This window comes from Salmo salar, chromosome ssa08 (assembly GCF_905237065.1).
Source record: "Salmo salar chromosome ssa08, Ssal_v3.1, whole genome shotgun sequence".
Classification (NCBI taxonomy): Eukaryota; Metazoa; Chordata; class Actinopteri; order Salmoniformes; family Salmonidae; genus Salmo; species Salmo salar.
Genome location: NC_059449.1, coordinates 1418761 through 1436623, shown reverse-complemented (window position 1 = coordinate 1436623; position 17863 = coordinate 1418761). Strand labels below are relative to the sequence as shown.

At 44.2% G+C, this 17863-nt stretch overlaps 1 protein-coding gene across 1 annotated transcript in view; it reads right to left on the bottom strand.

Moving 5' to 3' along the window:
• Positions 1–1675: 1675 nt before the first annotated feature.
• Positions 1676–17863, bottom strand: part of LOC106610020 (FH2 domain-containing protein 1) — a 60327-nt gene continuing 44139 nt past the window's right edge. The window contains exons 7-12 of the mRNA XM_014209122.2: positions 14395–14465; positions 13989–14096; positions 11666–11736; positions 8795–8912; positions 8279–8443; positions 1676–8001 (exon numbers count right to left, since the gene is read on the bottom strand). Of these exons, the coding sequence (XP_014064597.2) occupies positions 5707–8001; positions 8279–8443; positions 8795–8912; positions 11666–11736; positions 13989–14096; positions 14395–14465 (2828 nt within the window). The 3' untranslated portion in view covers positions 1676–5706. The remainder of the gene's footprint in view (positions 8002–8278; positions 8444–8794; positions 8913–11665; positions 11737–13988; positions 14097–14394; positions 14466–17863) is intronic.

The following is a 17863-nucleotide window of genomic DNA, read 5'->3' as shown; positions in this document are numbered from 1 at the left end:
AATCCATTTGAGAATAAGGCTGTAACATAACCAAATGTATAGTCTACAGGTACAAAGGTGACTTTAGATAAGGTACATGGTACAACACTTCCACTCACTGGTGGCCCAAAGAAATTAACTAAAAAGCCACGTCCACACTAAGCCACGCCTCCAATATAATTTCACAGTGTGCCTTGCCTGTGAATTCGTTCATTTTCAGTCCTGTGGTCTTCACCAAGTGAGTTCCTAGGCTAATGTTATCATAAAAATGTAATTAATTATTTATGACAAGAAATTACATATCTCATAAGGCCTTATTTTGCGGCCTAGTTTTACCCTAATACAGTCGCCTTAGCTCATGGTTTGCAGGCCACATCAGGCCTGCAAGTAGGGTTACAAAATTCTGGTAACAGATTTCCTGCTTATTCCCTCCTGTTTCCAAGAATCTTCCAATCGGGATTCCTGGGAAAACTGGTAATTTTGGGAAAGTTACCAGAATTTTGCAACCCTACCTGCAAGTCACATTATGCTGGCTTGGAAAGTGCTGTATAATTCCTATCAGAATCCAGCCAAAGTTAGGATATCCAACAATTTTTATTCACCCGCAACCTGCATTCAGAATGAGAACATTATGAGGAGACTACCTAAACCATTGAAACTGGAACAACCATTTCAGTAAAGGGTGCAAAAAATGCAACTGATTGCATTAGTTTTGAAAAAAATGTTATGTATCTTTGTGTAGCATAAATACTCGATCAATCTACATTAAAGATAAATCACAGATACTCAAAACAATGACAAAATCAACCTGCATTAGAGCATGCTGGGAAATATTTTTATTATAATGATTATAGTACAAATTTGTCTTAGGGTACGAACACAGTGACAAAGCCATTAGTTCCTTTTATGCGGCCAAAATACATCATTATACCTTGAGGTTACACAAAATACAGTACATTTGTATTAAAAAAAACAACAGAAAAATAGCCTCACATTAGAGTGGGATGTTTGTATATTTTATATTCAAAATATAGGGTACAAAAATGTACCATTATACAAGGTTATCTGCACATGTACCCTACATTGTGTATTTGGATATTTTTTTACCCCAGGGAACAATTTGTACCCTATCCGTACCCTTATATCATTTTTTTTTTAGCTTTTTTTGCTGCTTTTCCATAATAGTTTTTTACAAAAATCTATAAGGTTTTACCACTGATATGTTACAGAGCTGTGAATTCAGGCGTTAATACACTACTTAAAGGGATAGTTCTCCCAAAACGTTGGCCAACATTTTCATGTCGTAAAGACCAGGGACGCAATTAGCAGGACGCAATGTTTTGGAACGTTCAGATAGCCTATTTCTATGTAGAACAAACATGCCTCTCTAACATGTAGAATAAGGAATCACGTATTCATGGCATTTCTATCTGCAACATTCGAGAATGTTTGGCAGCTGGCCATGTTCCACGTCATGATTGGTTACTCTCCCTTTAATTAACAAAACAGATGAGAGAAAGGGGGTTAAATGTCTAGCACACTGTAGTGCAGCCCTCGGTATGTCTGCTTAGAACAGCCCCTTGTAGAATGCATACAAAAAACAATATGATCCATGCATAGTTTCAGATTCACAACCATGTCCATTCCTGACGGAAAAAGGCTGAGAAGGAGAGAAAAAAGCTTCACGGCTTCAAAGTGACACAGCATCAGGTGATTTTATTGATTTTGTTTCACATCATAACTTTAAAACATTATCAGTGCTGTAGAATAACATTATAATATTCAGCCCTGTGTAGTCTAGTGATTACAGTCATTTTCTCCAGGTAGAAGTTTGAGTTTATTAACATCGAAGACAGTGACTTGGAGAAGAAGGCAGCAAAGCAGAACCAAGGCAATTAAGTGGAGCAGCTATATAGAGTGGTGGGAACTCTAGCTAAGATATGCGTAGTCTGATCCCCATAAAGAATCACATTAAAACAGTAAAAAACACCAAGTCTGGTTCCGGATCTGTTTGCGCTGTCAGGCCATGACAACAATCATATTGTTGGCTATAAAGCACAAACAGATCTGGGATCAGGCTAGAAAACATTCCTCCTTGCTTTCAGTTCCAACACACAAGCACCATCACGTAGGTCCATCACCTAGGAATGCATGCCAATAGCTCACACTGTGATTTAAGGTCAACATTTGAAGGTGAACATGAACTGTAGCCTACTGTCGATGAAGTCACTGTATTGTGTGCGTGCAACTTCTTGAGTTGGCTTGAAAAACCACCAACATCAAATCAATCAAAGGGAAAATCTTAATCGCCACCATTCGGTTTGGGTTGGGCAACATTGGACAAATGTTTCAACACCGTTTTGGGTTGCCAGGCGCCTGCTCTGTCATGATTAGGAGTCGGGCCTAAGTTTAGAAAGGCTAAGGCTATTAGTCAGACGGACCACTTCTAGTGTTCAGTCTCACAGCGTCCTGACTGAGCTGCTGGACCGGGATGTCATGGTTACCATCCCATAACAAGGAAGTGGCGACAGAGTGGTGGGTGGATGCAAGGGTAGACATTTCGTATTGAAGTCCCACCGTATTTAGTGGCTCTGACGCAAGACCACCCATTGTCGACATGCCCCTCTTAAAATTAGCCCAGCAGCAGGAGGCATTGTGCGATAAGATGTGGGAGGCCGCTCTTGTAAAGGGCCATCCTTGTAAATGACTGGACATTGTGTTAAGTCTGGTGGACAAGAGATCTGTCATACAGTTTGACTGTGACTGTAGATGGGAAAAGAGAGGGAGAGAGGAGCATTGTGCGCCCTATGGGCCCTGGTCAAAAGTAGTGCACTATATAGGGAATAGGGTGCCATTTGAGACGCGCCCATCTGGGCTGACGTATGGCCTCTGGGTCTTTTGTGACATTCACTGCCTCACTTCATTTGCATTGCAGAGAGCAGGGAGATACACATATCATGGCCTACTGCAGGGATGTGGCCTGTAGGGTCGATTTAAAATGGGCTCTCTTAAGCTTACTCTGAGAGTTGCAGACAGAAATGGTACAACAATCACAACAGCAGCAAGGTAGCGTCTTACAAAGCTCATACCCTGAATTAAGACACTAACACAGTCTTCAAACTGTCAAAGCTAATTAGCAGCATTCAAACATTTTCAGTAGTGGGTTTTCAACGTTGCAGACAGAAATGGTACAACAACTGTATAGATATGCTTTTTGAGATATCCTCAGACTTAGAGTACAGTAGCTTTACATTGTTGATTCAAGACAAGTTGAATTGAGTGCCTCAATATATGATCTGTGAACAACGATGATGTTCATTGTGGGAATTTCAAGAAAGGAAAAAGTCTGGTTAACCACTTCCTCTTGTCAACAGAATCCTTTCACCTTCACTATTTCCAAGCCTCCATATACAGTTTGCTACGTGTAAACATATTGCGAGCTCTACGTATAATCAAAAATAGTATGTCTTTACACTATGTACACAGAGTGGATGGCTAATCGGCTAAGCCCGTGATTTGTAGTATCCAGTCTAATAGCTATTTTGGTAGGTGCAATGGAACGTAGGGAGGATTTCTACTCTTATTTACAATTTAAGAGACACTGATTATGGGACGGCAACATCAAGCTTCAAGTTAATGCAATCTAGTTGTTGTTGTTTATGTCAATGTCACAATGCTGTTTGAAAGGCAACTGGTGTGACAAGCAGGCATGGTTCCAGATCTGTTTGTGCTGGCTTGCCAATAACCATAGGACTCAGCAAGACAGCACAAACTGATCTTGGACCAGTCTAGTGAGGAGCAATTGCAGGGCTGAAGAATCTACAGTATTACTTTGATCACGACCGGTGGCGGTCAAGGAACACAATTACACAATGTCAAGTAGTACAAAAATCAGGAGATGACAACATTCACAGTAGAAAAGTCAAGGATTACAAAGACGATTATTGTGACAAAACGCAGAGACAAACAACACCATGTTGGGTGTTACTTCAGTCTGTAGAGCTACATGTTCAATGTTGTTTTTCATAGCGTTAGTGTTGGTCTAGCTATAGCATGAAGCCGGAAAAATATTTCTACTCCATGCTAGAATGGAGACGTTTTTTCGAGAACATTTAGAAACATTGATTGTTATTGATACATACATACAAATGTCAAAAGTACCACAAGTACATGAAAATACATTGCATGACAAAGTACACCCTTGGCATGTACTGTATTCTAAGAGGTAAAGGTAAAACTTTACAGTGGAATCATACCAAATAACTAACTAGAGTATCATAAACAGAGGATAATGACTCAATAACTTTCTGTACTTGCAATAGTAATGATTCAGTACACAACCTGATTCAATCAAACACTGACAACCAGGTTTCCAAAACAAGTGAAAAACAAAATTAGAATTCAAATATAGTTCAGTTTCCTAATGTTTGACTGCACATATCATTTTGTCCAAGACAATGCAGCACATCAACAATAATGTATATTTAACTTACAGTAACCCCGGAAACCCGGTTCGATTGAATAGGGCCTATGGGCATTTCTTCTATGGCCTTTTATTTTTGACTTTTTTAATATATACTATTTCTGCAATGTCAAGTATAACCGAGGTATAACTTCAGTGGAGCGGGAAAGGAACTCAGTGGCCAACTGCTGAGGAGTACAATGACACTGAGCCAGGGCCATATTCATTAGTGCAAACAGAAAACGAAAACCGTTGTTTCTTTGTTTCTTATTCCGTCCCCCCGTTTGGTTTCTAGTGAATAAGACCTTGAATAGTTATTTTCACTATTGTCCCGCCCATAGTATCTGAGAGGACACTGATTGGACCAGCTCTTTTTGCCAATTCCAAATTAACCCTATCGGATCAGACTCAGACTAAATCAGTAAAGTGAAAAACAAAGCAATATTCAGTGTGGACTCCAGTCTACTGTATAGTACGGCTGTGCAAAGGAAAGTAGAGAACCACAGAAATCAAAGTCACAATCACAACAGCAGCAAGGCAGCGTCTTACAAAGCTCATACCCTGAATGAAGACACTAACACAGTCCCCAAATTGTCAAAGCTAATTAGCAGCATTCTAACCTGTTCAGTGGTGGGTTTTCAGTAACACTTCGTTTTACAGTCACTGTTTACCAGGTAGTTACCTAGAAAGTACTTGTTAAAATGGTAATTATCTAATAATTGTATAGTAATCACATGAGATTCATTAACACACGTGTCTCTATGTACCATTTGGTAACAGTAAATTACCAATAGTGTTGAATTCTTTGAGGTGAGTACCAGAAAATATCCATTGTTACTACCACATAGTTTTTAAGTAAATACCATGTAAACACCATCTTAAAATGGGTTGTAAAAAAAGCATAATAATTCTTCTTCTATTTTGACATGTTATTATACCTTATTACATATAGTTTAAGACCACAAAGCAGGCAAAGGAGGAAAAAAGGGGGATTTTGCCATTTGTCAGTTCTGTCTCCCTGTGAAGAATGCTCAAAAACAAACGGGGGCTCATGAAGAAATAATCTTATACAGTGCATTATATATTTTTGCAGTTCATACAATACGTGTTGACGGAGCCCTGCATAATGACTTCATATGGATGAGGTGGTATGTCTTAGAGTAGCTAATGAAAGAGGACACAAAATGTTAGTCTACTGTATGTGGGTAAAACCATAGTACATTTCTTCCTCTCTTGCTCCAATCAAGTTCCACCATATTTGATTTCTACTTCCAGGTGGGCTTGATGGTCTTACATGACGTAGTAGATTGGACAGATTTTTCAGAGAAGCTGCTGCTCTTGCGTGAGCGCTCGCGGGTGGGCGGCGATGGGGGGGTGTCGCTACGCTGGGTGCTCGTCCGGCTTGATGCCCTGACGCTCTGCACCTTCTGCAGACCACCCCCTTGGGCCTTCTCCTTCTCCTCCCCCCGGGGTGAATGCTGCCCTCCTTTGGCAGGAGGTGTGGTTGTGGCAGCGGCTGGAGACCGAGCGGGTGCTTGACTCTGGGAGCTGCTCCGGGACAGGAGAGAGGGGCTCCTGGAGGGGGTCGGGGGGTTGGAGAGGGTTGGAGCGAGTTCCTTCTTGGTGGTCCGAGAGGAGGAGGCCACAGTGTTGCGTGCCCAGCCAGGCAGGGTGGCTGATGGGGTTTTGGAGCTGTGAGTAGGTGTCTCGGGAGCGCTAGCCTCAGAGGGTGTCCTAACCTGACCTTGGGCCTGAGCAGCCAGGGCTCTCATGGTGGAGCGGCACATCTTCTCCTCTGGTGGTGGCTTGGGCAGGTTCCTCAGCGGCTTGGCGCTGGGCTTGCGGAAGGAGGGTTTTCGCGGGTTGAGGTCACGTGCCCAGCCAGAGAGGCCAACATTCCCCTGGGATTTGGTCTCCTCTGGGGGCAAGCTGGAGTGGCGGGCGGGCCTACCGGTTTTCTCACCCCGCTCCCTGGCTGGGGTGCTCTTGTCGATGAGCGGCTGCCTGGCACCATCATGGCCCCCAGCGGGTCTCTCCACCCGCCTTGCGTTTCTGCCAGTCCGGCTGAGCTTGGTGATGGGCACCACCTTCCGCATGCCCTGGTTCTCAGTGGTGGTCAACATCCTGACGCCGCAACCTACTTTGCTGTTTTTGGAAACTTTTGACACATTCTTGGTCTTGGCGTGTGTTGGTTTAGGGCTATATGTCTGTACAGCTTTCTCGTCCACCTGCCTAGCCTCCGCCGTGTCCCAGCTATCTGTGTCCCCCTCTTCCATGGTGACGAGTGAGCCAACGGATGGGGCACGTTTGTCTGTGGACTTTGATGCCGACAGCTCATTTGTGGAGGCAGAGACGGACTGATCGGTTTTGGATGCGGAATCAAAGTTGGAGTTGGAGGATAGTGAGCTGGGGTCTCGAAGGTTCCCCTGGATGTTGTTCCAGTCAGTGTTTTTTACATAGGGGACCAATCCTTCCCTCATTAGAAGCGAGCTTTCGATCTCAGAGTAGTCAAGCGCTACGGAGCAGTCCGTTTCTGTGCAGTCTAAGATGTAGAACACCGGTTTCTTATTGGATACGGAGGGGTCAAGAGGGAGGGGCATATTGCAGGTGGTTGAGGAGACGGTGCTGCTGTCCTCCTTGTCCTCCTTCTGAAGCGAGCCCACCACAAACTGAGAGGACGGCATTTTACCTTCCCATGCCACGGGCTCTGGTCCTCTTTCCAAACTCTTTGGACAAGGAGGAGGGGTATCCAAAATGAGTGTCTTTGGAGACTCCTTCTCCATTTCTAAGTCCGTTACCACCACGTCTTTGTGGTCAACAAAGTGCATGTGATTTGTGTTATTGTTCGGACTGGGGAGGTCAAACTGTTGAATTCCCGGGACTAGCGTGTGCCTCTCCACGCTGACGTTCATTTGTGCCGTGACGCTCACTCCGGGGTTGGGCGTCTTCTGAAATATGTTACGGTTCTGACATGAGCGAGGCAGATAGCTCCCCTCGGACACGGTCGTGTAGTTGTTATTATTGTTATACGGTTCCTCGTTGGCATTAAAGCCTGTGGAAGAGTACATGGCCAAGGGGCTGATGGGCTCTGTCTCAGCCCGGTGTGACGTGGCCAGCACCTGCTGCCCATTCTCCAGCTTGTGTTTGTCATCCTGGGACACAAGCCAGGGGGCGGTTCTCCGATGGAGGGTGCGGCCGGTGCGCGGCAGGCTGTTGAACTTGTTGGCATAGTCTGCTGGTAGTGCCGCGCCACTGCCGAACAGCTCCAGGTAGTCGTGAAGCTCGCGGTCGGCCATGGCGACCACGGTGTGGCGGTGGCGACGGGCGCTGGCTGAACGACCCAGGGGGCTGTGGGGGCTGGCGGGACGCTGCTGGAGGAAGTCCAGGAGGCCCTCCTTGGTGAGCATATCCATGTCATTCTCACTGCTGCTGCGGCCGAAGCCGCCATTACCGGCGCCGGCAGCCTGCTGCTGGTCGGCATTCCAGGCAAAGCGCTTCTCCTCCAGCTCTCTGAGACGCCGCTGCCTGGCCGCCTCCTTATGCTCCCGCTCCAGGTTATCCTGACAGAGACAGCGAAAGGACGGGCTAATAAATAACAGTGTACAGTGCCTTCGGAAAGTATTCAGACCCCTTGACTTTTTCCACATTTTGTTATATGTTTACATACACCTACAGCAGTATGTCCTTTTGAAGAGTTTATTAGTTTTGTTACTTCAGGAAATACAGTGCAGGTTAATGGGAGTGTGCATTTGTAGGTTAAATAGAGAATGTGAGTTACATTACTTATCTGAAACTACATAGTAGAGACTTAAAAGATTTGAATTGAAAACACCTCACCTTGACAGCCTTTTTGAACTTGAGACAGAAGTCCTGGAAGATGCGGAAGCACTCATCCAGCATGAAGGTGTCCTTGTCTTCACAGAAGAAGTCAATAAGCGCATTACCCTCCTTCCGCAGGTCCAGCCTACACCTCTTCAGGTCCTGGAGTGTCCTTGTGGAGCACTGTTGGGGATTGCAGACAATGGATGACAGACACAGATTAGATATAAAAGAATTATAACATATTATTACCATCAAAATATACCAAAAACAGGGGGCTTGGTGATACCGTATATCAGGGATGTAGGATATTGGCCCATATTGGCCAATATTTTGTTATGCTTATAGGGTGTTCTTCCAATTGAGACCATAATGGTAAGTTATCTGATATACATTTCTTTGTTACAGTCACCCTAAGATCCGCTTTTGTACCACAACTGGCTAAGGATGCCTTCACTGTGTGCCGCCCTCATGCACCGTAATCAGCATTCACTGAGCAGAATTCCCAAATTAGATTCTGACTGAATGTGCCACCTGCAGGAAGGGGTCCAGCTGCTCCAGGAGCTCTGGGTCACTCTGGACCTTCTCCTCCAGGGATCTGGTCCTGACGTAGAGAGACGAGAACTCCAACTCAATGTTTTCCACTGATATTCTGCGGGGATATGCAAATCATCCAAATGCTGTTAAAATACATTGTGTAGCTCAGTTAGTAGAGCGTGGTGCTCGCAACATCAGGGTTGTGTGTTGGATTCCTGCTGGGACCACACATAAAATAGATGAAAGTGTATTTTAAATGGTGTATATATATATAAAAATAAATAAATAAATAAATAATAATAACACAGAAATGCCTTGGCTTGTATCAATCAGTGGTATTGATGGTGCTTTAGAAATTGCTATGTTGTTGGGAACACTGGTTCACTGTGGCAGAAATGGACCATGTTACACTGTATGGCACTTAAATTCAAAGACTTATCTACAGTGCATTCGATAAAGGTGAAGGCACGACAGTTAGAGAGGCTGGAAGTAAGGATGATGTGTTAGCATATCCACAGCGGAGCATTATCTGTTGGCACACCAGGAGAGAGAGAGAGCTGAACTGTATCATGCAGAGATCACCTTGTAAAAGATCTTGACAGCCACAGTGAAGATAATGCATCCTAAACAGTGCAGTATACTGCCAGCGCCATTTGAAATTCAACTCAAGGCTGTAGTAGGGATCTGTGATTTCATTCAATGCTGCTGTTATTCTAGCCAATTACCAACTTCTTCATTTGATTGCATTTAAACTATGAGTATGTATTGTACCATATATTTTTTTCTATGTCATTAAATCTGCAGTCTGCGATTCATAAAACAACAAAGTGGGCACCTCGCCACTTGGTAAACAGCTGAGGTATGCGACTGGAGAAATGTAACCAGACTTAAAGCTGCAGTCTTATTAAAGCAGCGGTCTGCAGTTCAGAAAACTACAAACAGGACACCCCACCACCTGTTTAGGTAAACAACTAAGGGATGGGGGGGCTGCAGAAATGTTACCAGACTGCAGGTTTAAGCACAAATCATCCTCCAGTAGTAGTCATATAAAGGCAACATATACAGATAGGGTTAATGGAGGGAAATAATCGTGCTAATGCTCTCAAAGAGCCGTGGCTGAAGCAAGAACCTATAGGCTACACATAGCATTCCAGGAACTGAGTTAGTGATATTGATTGTGAAAAGAGCCCAATAAAAGTCCTTATACAGTATAGGGCATTCATAGATAACAGGTGTGAAATTGACTGGGCGTCTTCTAGGTGAACTAGTTCTAAAACTCCTGTCAAAGGAAAGCAGTGCAAATGCTGCGTTCTTGACGTCAGAGTGTTTTGAAACAAAACATATAAACTCTGAGCATTAAGTTGTATGTATTCACGTGCTTTGAAGTCATTGAAAATGCCAATTGGCTAACGGCTAACTAGGTATGTCAACCATAAACTACAGTTATTATGGTCACAAACAAATTACAGAGTTCAAAAACGGTATAAATAAACTCAGCAAAAAAAGAAATGCCCTTTTTTCAGGACCCTGTCTTTCAAAGATAATTCGTAAAAATCCAAATAACTTCACAGACCTTCATTGTAAAGGGTTTAAACACTGTTTCCCATGCTTGTTCAATGAACCATAAACAATTAATGAAAATGCACCTGTGGAACAGTTATTAAGACACTAACAGCTTACAGACGGTAGGAAATTAAGGTCACAGTTATGAAAACTTAGGACACTAAAGAGGCCTTTCTACTGACTCTGAAAAACACCAAAAGAAAGATGCCCAGGGTCCCTGCTCATCTGTGTGAACGTGCCTTAGGCATGCTGCAAGGAAGCATGAGGACTGCAGATGTGGCCAGGGCAATATGTTGTAATGTCCGTACTGTGAGAAGTCTAAGACAGCGCTACAGGGAGACGGACAGCTGATCGTCCTCGCAGTGGCAGACCACGTGTAACACCTGCACAGGATCGGTACATCCGAACATCACACCTGCGGGACAGGTACAGGATGGCAACAACAACTGCCCGAGTTACACCAGGAGAGAGAGGGGCTGGACTGAGGGCTTGTAGGCTTGTTGTAAGGCAGGTCCTCACCAGACATCACCGGCAACAACGTCGCCTGTGGGCACAAACCCACCGTCGCTGGACCAGACAGGACTGGCAAAAAGTGCTCTTAACTGACGAGTCATGGTTTTGTCTCACCAGGGGTGATGGTCGGATTTGCGTTTATCTTTGAAGGAATGAGCGTTGCACTGAGGCCTGTACTCTGGAGCGGGATCGATTTGGAGGTGGAGGGTCTGTCATGGTCTGGGGGTGGTGTGTCACAGCATCATCGGACTGAGCTTGTTGTCATTGCAGGCAATCTCAACGCTGTGCGTTACAGGGAAGACATCCTCCTCCCTCATGTGGTACCCTTCCTGCAGGCTCATCCTGATATGGCCCTCCAGCATGACAATGCCACCAGCCATACTGCTCGTTCTGTGAGTGATTTCCTGCAAGACAGGAATGTCAGTGTTCTGCCATGGCCAGCGAAAGGCCCGGATCTCAATCCCATTGAGCACCTCTGGGACCTGTTGGATCGGAGGGGGAGGGCTAGGGCCATTAAGTTTGCTGAAAATAAACGCAGTTTACAGTGAGAGGACGTTTCTTTTTTTGCTGAGTTTAGATTGATTTTGATAATGTATTGTTGTTGCATTTAACTGCTGAAAATGCTGTCTTCTAAGTAATTTCCTGAATAGGTGACGTCGTAGTTGCGGCACATATTTGACACCTGAGTGTCCTACTTTACGGAAATTATTAGTTGGAGGACTGTTCAAACGGATTTTTCCCAGTTTGCAAGTTTCTGACGTCATGAAGACCGCATAATGAAGGACTATTTACCTGGAAGCGCTCTGGATGTCCTGAAGTTTCTCAGGGAACTTCAGCAGCTTCTCGTCCTTCTTCTGTGCCTCCTGAGTAGATTGAAAATGAATTATAATTATCCTTGAATAATGCTTTATTATGTACACCCATATCCCGCTTGTAATTGGCTTCCCTGTAGCTCAGTTGGTAGAGCATGGTGTTTGCAACGCCAGGGTTGTGGGTTCGATTCCCATGGGGGGGCCAGTACAGAAAAAAAATGTATGAAATGTATGCATTCACTACTGTAAGTTGCTCTGGATAAGAGCGTCTGCTAAATGACGTAAATGTAATTTCCAATCTGAAAGTTTGAAAAAAGCTTAAATACATAAGGATGGTGGAATTCAACACCTTAACATCTGCCATCCTGCAATATTCAACATTTCTCTCATTTAGTCTCTGTTTACTCAAACATCAATGTCATGGAATATTTACGACTTGCCTAGTTAAATAAAGGTTAAATATTTGTCAATCTGTTTTTCTAAATGATTTCAATCTCAGTTGGTAGACTCCACATTAGCATTCCAAAATACTTCAATACACTCTCACGGCTGTAATACGCTGACTGCGCAAGCGGCAGGACCTAAATAAAATAGCCACTTTTCACTAAGTTCAGACTACATAAAAGGGCAACTATGTGTGATTATACAGATATACTAATCACAATACATCACATTGTTCACCTGCATAATTTAAACCTAACACTCATTTGCATGAGACAAAGTCCATTTGATCACTAGTTATTGCTCTAGTATCCCTATGGTGCCACTGGTGCCAATGACATCTATATTGCCACCAATTCGTCTGGTGCAACCATCTAAGGTTGCAGTGACTTTATATTCATATAAGATCTACATGACACATTTCATGGCCCCATGTCCATCGGTTCAGTTCTTATAGCCTGTCACGACTTCCGCCGAAGTTGGTCCCTCTTCTTGTTCGGGCGGCGTTCGGCGGTCGAGGTCACCGGCTTTCTAGTCACCACCGATCCATGTTTCATTTTCGATTTGTTTTGTCTTCATTGTACACACCTGGTTTCCATTCCATAATCATTATTCCCTATTTAACCCTCTGGTTTCCCCTTGGTTTTTGTGCGTGTTTGTTATTGTCATGCTGTCTCGCTTTGTGATCTGGATTATTGTCTCCTTCATGGAATATAGATTTTTTTTTGTAAAGTTACGATTATTACTCATCTCTGTGTCCTGCGCCTGACTCCGCCTTACCCACATCACCTAGACCTTTGACATAGCCCTGGTGTGATATGGTGCAATCTAGTGGTGTACCATGGCCGACTTTGAATGCAGCACCTTATAATTCTAAAATTCATTAGAGGCTAATTCATGGAGTCTATATACCAAATCTTGAGTCAATCTGACTTAAACTTGTTGCTGCATTCAAAAATGGCTCCACTGTACCTATAGGTGAACTATAGCAAATAGGATAATGCTAAAAGTACTTTTAAAAATAACATATAGTATTTGTAGCATTAGCATATGTGCTAACATGCATCTATAGGTACGAAGGTCTCGAAAGCCATTAAAGACTGATGTAATGAGTATAAATACAAAATCTGAAGTGATTCTGACATTTTTCATGAGGATAAGGTGAATGCAGATGATTTTGAGCATTAGCGTTACACATGCAAAGAATGAGTTGTTAAAATAATAGTTTCCTTGTTTTTTGAAATATCAGTACCAAATTCAGTATGGTTTATTTTAGGGATGGCCATGATGGCGATGATAAGTTTCAAGTTGATAAGCCACTGTGGAGTCGATTTACATTGTTTTAAATGGACAAGGGAAATCAGATTTTTGATTTGTCAATAACTTAGCCATGTTTTGGCCAATCCCTTAGCTTTTCAACTAAGTTAAGAGATGTACAATAGGCCTACATTCCACATTTGGTCGTACATTCAGCAAATTCTAGCATATTAGTGTATGTGCTAATATGCACCTACTGGTGCATCTTTGAATGCATCAACGTAGGGACTATTATTATCCTCTAGTGTGTCTGTCTCCTCCAGTGTGTCTGTCTCCTCCAGTGTGTGTGTGTGTGTGTGTGTGTTTTACAGGAGGCTGCTGAGGGGAGGACGGCTAAAATAATGGCTGGAATGGAGTGCATGGAATAGAATGGAAACCATGTTTATCATGTTTGATGAGTTCGATACTGTTTCATTTATTCCGTTCCAGCCATTACTGTGAGCTCGTCCTACCCAATTAAGGTGCCATCAATATCCTGTGGTGTGTGTGCAAGTCCGTGTGTCTCCTTCAGTCTGTCTCCTCCCGTCTCTCTCGGTCAGACTCACCAAAGCCACAAAATGCAGCAGGTTCATGCCAGGTTTGTTGGCCTTGGTGTTGGCCAGCGAGAGGAGCGATGACAGCTTGAAGCCCACGGCGTTGCCCGCGTAGCCGCCCTGCGGGACAGGGAGGAGGAGTAACGAGCAGTGTCATAGTGGAGACATAAAAGCCATTATCCCACCTTAGCCATCGTCATATCAGACAGATGAGGAGAGAGGGAGAGAGGAGAGATGGGGGGGGAAAGAACGAGACAGATGTCACAGATTGATGGAGAGAGAGAGAGAGAGAGAGAGAGAGAGACCGACTGAGTGAGTGATTGAGGAGAGAGAGAAAGAGAGGAAGAGAGAGTGAGGATAGATAAATAGAAAAGGGTGGGGTGGGGGGGAGTGAGAGATAATGGCATCGTTTATTTACAGCGTTCATGATGTTTCCAGCCTGCAGGACCAGGTGGAGGATGGCGTGTAGTTCCTCACAAGTCATCAGCTCTACAGAGAGAGAGGGGTCAATACAAACCCATAGCACACAGAGCATTCAGCAGCAACCTCCATCAGATCTGGGTTTCAAATACTTCAAAAATCGATTCAAATACTTTACCTGTGCCTAGTTGAGCTTGCCTGGCTTAATAAACTAATAGAAAAGTTCCAAAACTGCAAACCCCGCCCATCTGGCACTCCAGGCAGACTCAAGCAAACGCTCAAAGTATTAGGAAATTATTTTCAAGTATTTCAACCCAGGTCTTCTCCCTATCAAACACCATCTCTGTTTGGAATTAACTTCCACCATACACTTCCACTACAACTCAAGCTAGCTTTCAACTGAGGTATACAACTGTATAGAGATGTCATAGTTCTAGCATGACTGTAGGCCTATTGATATTTCAAATACTGTACAATACAGCTAGCTACTCATTAGGAGTAATGTCGGCCCACACCAAGAGTCTGGTTTCACTAGTAATCACAATCAAGAAGTAGATTGTCTGTGACTTGACCTTTGTTTAAATAGCGAATGGACAACAGCGTAACAAAATGCATCATATATGTACATGCACATCCTAGATCAAAAGCTATTCATGATGAGATGGAGTAAACACAAAAAACACCCACAAAATAACGACGGCTCATACCAACTTTTCCAACGTTGCATCAATGTGCAGAGCTGTGATCGAGTGGATAACACTCCCGACACATGTCACATAAGGCTCTGCACTGGAGATCAGGGCTCAATCCCTTCTACCTGTGTTGTAAAGCCCCAAATTCACTGAGAGGTGAAACTCTGTGTCAAGCCGTTTTATGAATCATTCAAAAACCCTGTGTCATGCCCTAAAAGGCCTCACAATACAAATTGTACAGCAGCCTGCACTCTCAAGACATGTTTAGCTTACTAAATGTATCAGGGCAAATCATTTGCTAAATTGGTGCTGCTCTTTAGGCACTACCAAGCTCATTTGAATGTATTAGCTACAGTAGTTGCATACCAATAAATCATGCATAGGCCCACTGTACTGCAATAAATGTCAACAACTTGCATATTTCAGAGCCCAAATTAGAAAAACAAGTTGACTGTGGATCATATGATTGGTTTCAGACGCAGAGCTTAATGGGCACCCTACAGCACACCGCGGCCATCCACTGGTTTCAACTGTTTGTCAGCACAGTCTGTTTTGTCCTTTGCAATCATTAACCATTAACCAAATGAGGTTTACTATCCCTACCCCTGAAAAAATCTCCAGGTGCATCCATCCATTTCTCTATATATCTGTAAATACAGTATGTATCTCAGTATCTTTCTATCTCTGTATCTCTGTATTTACATGTCTGTTCATTGCATGAACCCACATTTATGTCATTAACCTGAAAACCTCCTCTGCATGAACCAGGGTTTGGGATCAAAATGATTATTCAGTCGATTAGTTCTGAACAGAACCATTGTCACGCCCTGGCCATAGAGAGGGTTTTATTCTCTATTTTGGTTAGGCCAGGGTGTGACTAGGGTGGGTATTCTATGTTCCTTTTTCTATGTTCTTTATTTTCTATGTTTTGGCCGGCTATGGTTCTCAATCAGGGACAGCTGTCTATCGTTGTCTCTGATTGGGAACCATACCTAGGTAGCCCTTTTTCCCTCCTTGGGTTGTGGGAAGTTTACTTTGTTTAGGGCACATAGCCTTTAGCTTCACGGTATGTTGGATAGTGTTTATTGTTTTGTTCGGCGTCTTTTCTAATAAAAATAATATGTACGCTCACCACGCTGCACCTTGGTCGTCTCCTTCCAACCGACGTGACAACCATTATATACACTGCTCAAAAAAATAAAGGGAACACTTAAACAACACAATGTAACTCCAAGTCAATCACACTTCTGTGAAATCAAACTGTCCACTTAGGAAGCAACACTGATTGACAATAAATTTCACATGCTGTTGTGCAAATGGAAGAGACTACAGGTGGAAATTATAGGCAATTAGCAAGACACCCCCAATAAAGGAGTGGTTCTGCAGGTGGGGACCACAGACCACTTCTCAGTTCCTATGCTTCCTGGCTGATGTTTTGGTCACTTTTGAATGCTGGCGGTGCTTTCACTCTAGTGGTAGCATGAGACGGAGTCTACAACCCACACAAGTGGCTCAGGTAGTGCAGCTCATCCAGGATGGCACATCAATGCGAGCTGTGGCAAGAAGGTTTGCTGTGTCTGTCAGCGTAGTGTCCAGAGCATGGAGGCGCTACCAGGTGACAGGCCAGTACATCAGGAGACGTGGAGGAGGCCGTAGGAGCGCAACAACCCAGCAGCAGGACCGCTACCACCGCCTTTGTGCAAGGAGGAGCAGGAGAAGCACTGCCAGAGCCCTGCAAAATGACCTCCAGCAGGCCACAAATGTGCATGTGTCTGCTCAAACGGTCAGAAACAGACTCCATGAGAGTGGTATGAGGGCCCGACGTCCACAGGTGGGGGTTGTGCTTACAGCCCAACACTGTGCAGGACGTTTGGCATTTGCCAGAGAACACCAAGATTGGCAAATTCGCCACTGGCGCCCTGTGCTCTTCACAGATGAAAGCAGGTTCACACTGAGCACGTGACAGACGTGACAGAGTCTGGAGACGCCGTGGAGAACGTTCTGCTGCCTGCAACATCCTCCAGTATGACCGGTTTGGCGGTGGGTCAGTCATGGTGTGGGGTGGCATTTCTTTGGGGGGCCGCACAGACCTCCATGTGCTCGCCAGAGGTAGCCTGACTGCCATTAGGTACCGAGATGAGATCCTCAGACCCCTTTGTGAGACCATATGCTGATGCGGTTGGCCCTGGGTTCCTCCTAATGCAAGACAATGCTAGACCTCATGTGGCTGGAGTGGGTCAGCAGTTCCTGCAAGAGGAAGGCATTGATGCTATGGACTGGCCCGCCTGTTCCCCAGACCTGAATCCAATTGAGCACATCTGGGACATCATGTCTCGCTCCATCCACCAACGCCACGTTGCACCACAGACTGTCCAGGAGTTGGCGGATGCTTTAGTCCAGGTCTGGGAGGAGATCCCTCAGGAGACAATCCGCCACCTCATCAGGAGCATGCCCAGGCGTTGTAGGGAGGTCATACAGGCACGTGGAGGCCACACACACTACTGAGCCTCATTTTGACTTGTTTTAATGACATTACATCAAAGTTGGATCAGCCTGTAGTGTGGTTTTCCACTTTAATTTTGAGTGTGACTCCAAATCCAGACCTCCGTGGGTTGATAAATTGGATTTCCATTGATTATTTTTGTGTGATTTTGTTGTCAGCCCATTCAACTATGTAAAGAAAAAAGTATTTAATAAGATTATTTCTTTCATTCAGATCTAGGATGTGTTGTTTAAGTGTTCCCTTTATTTTTTTGAGCAGTATATTTTGTTCCG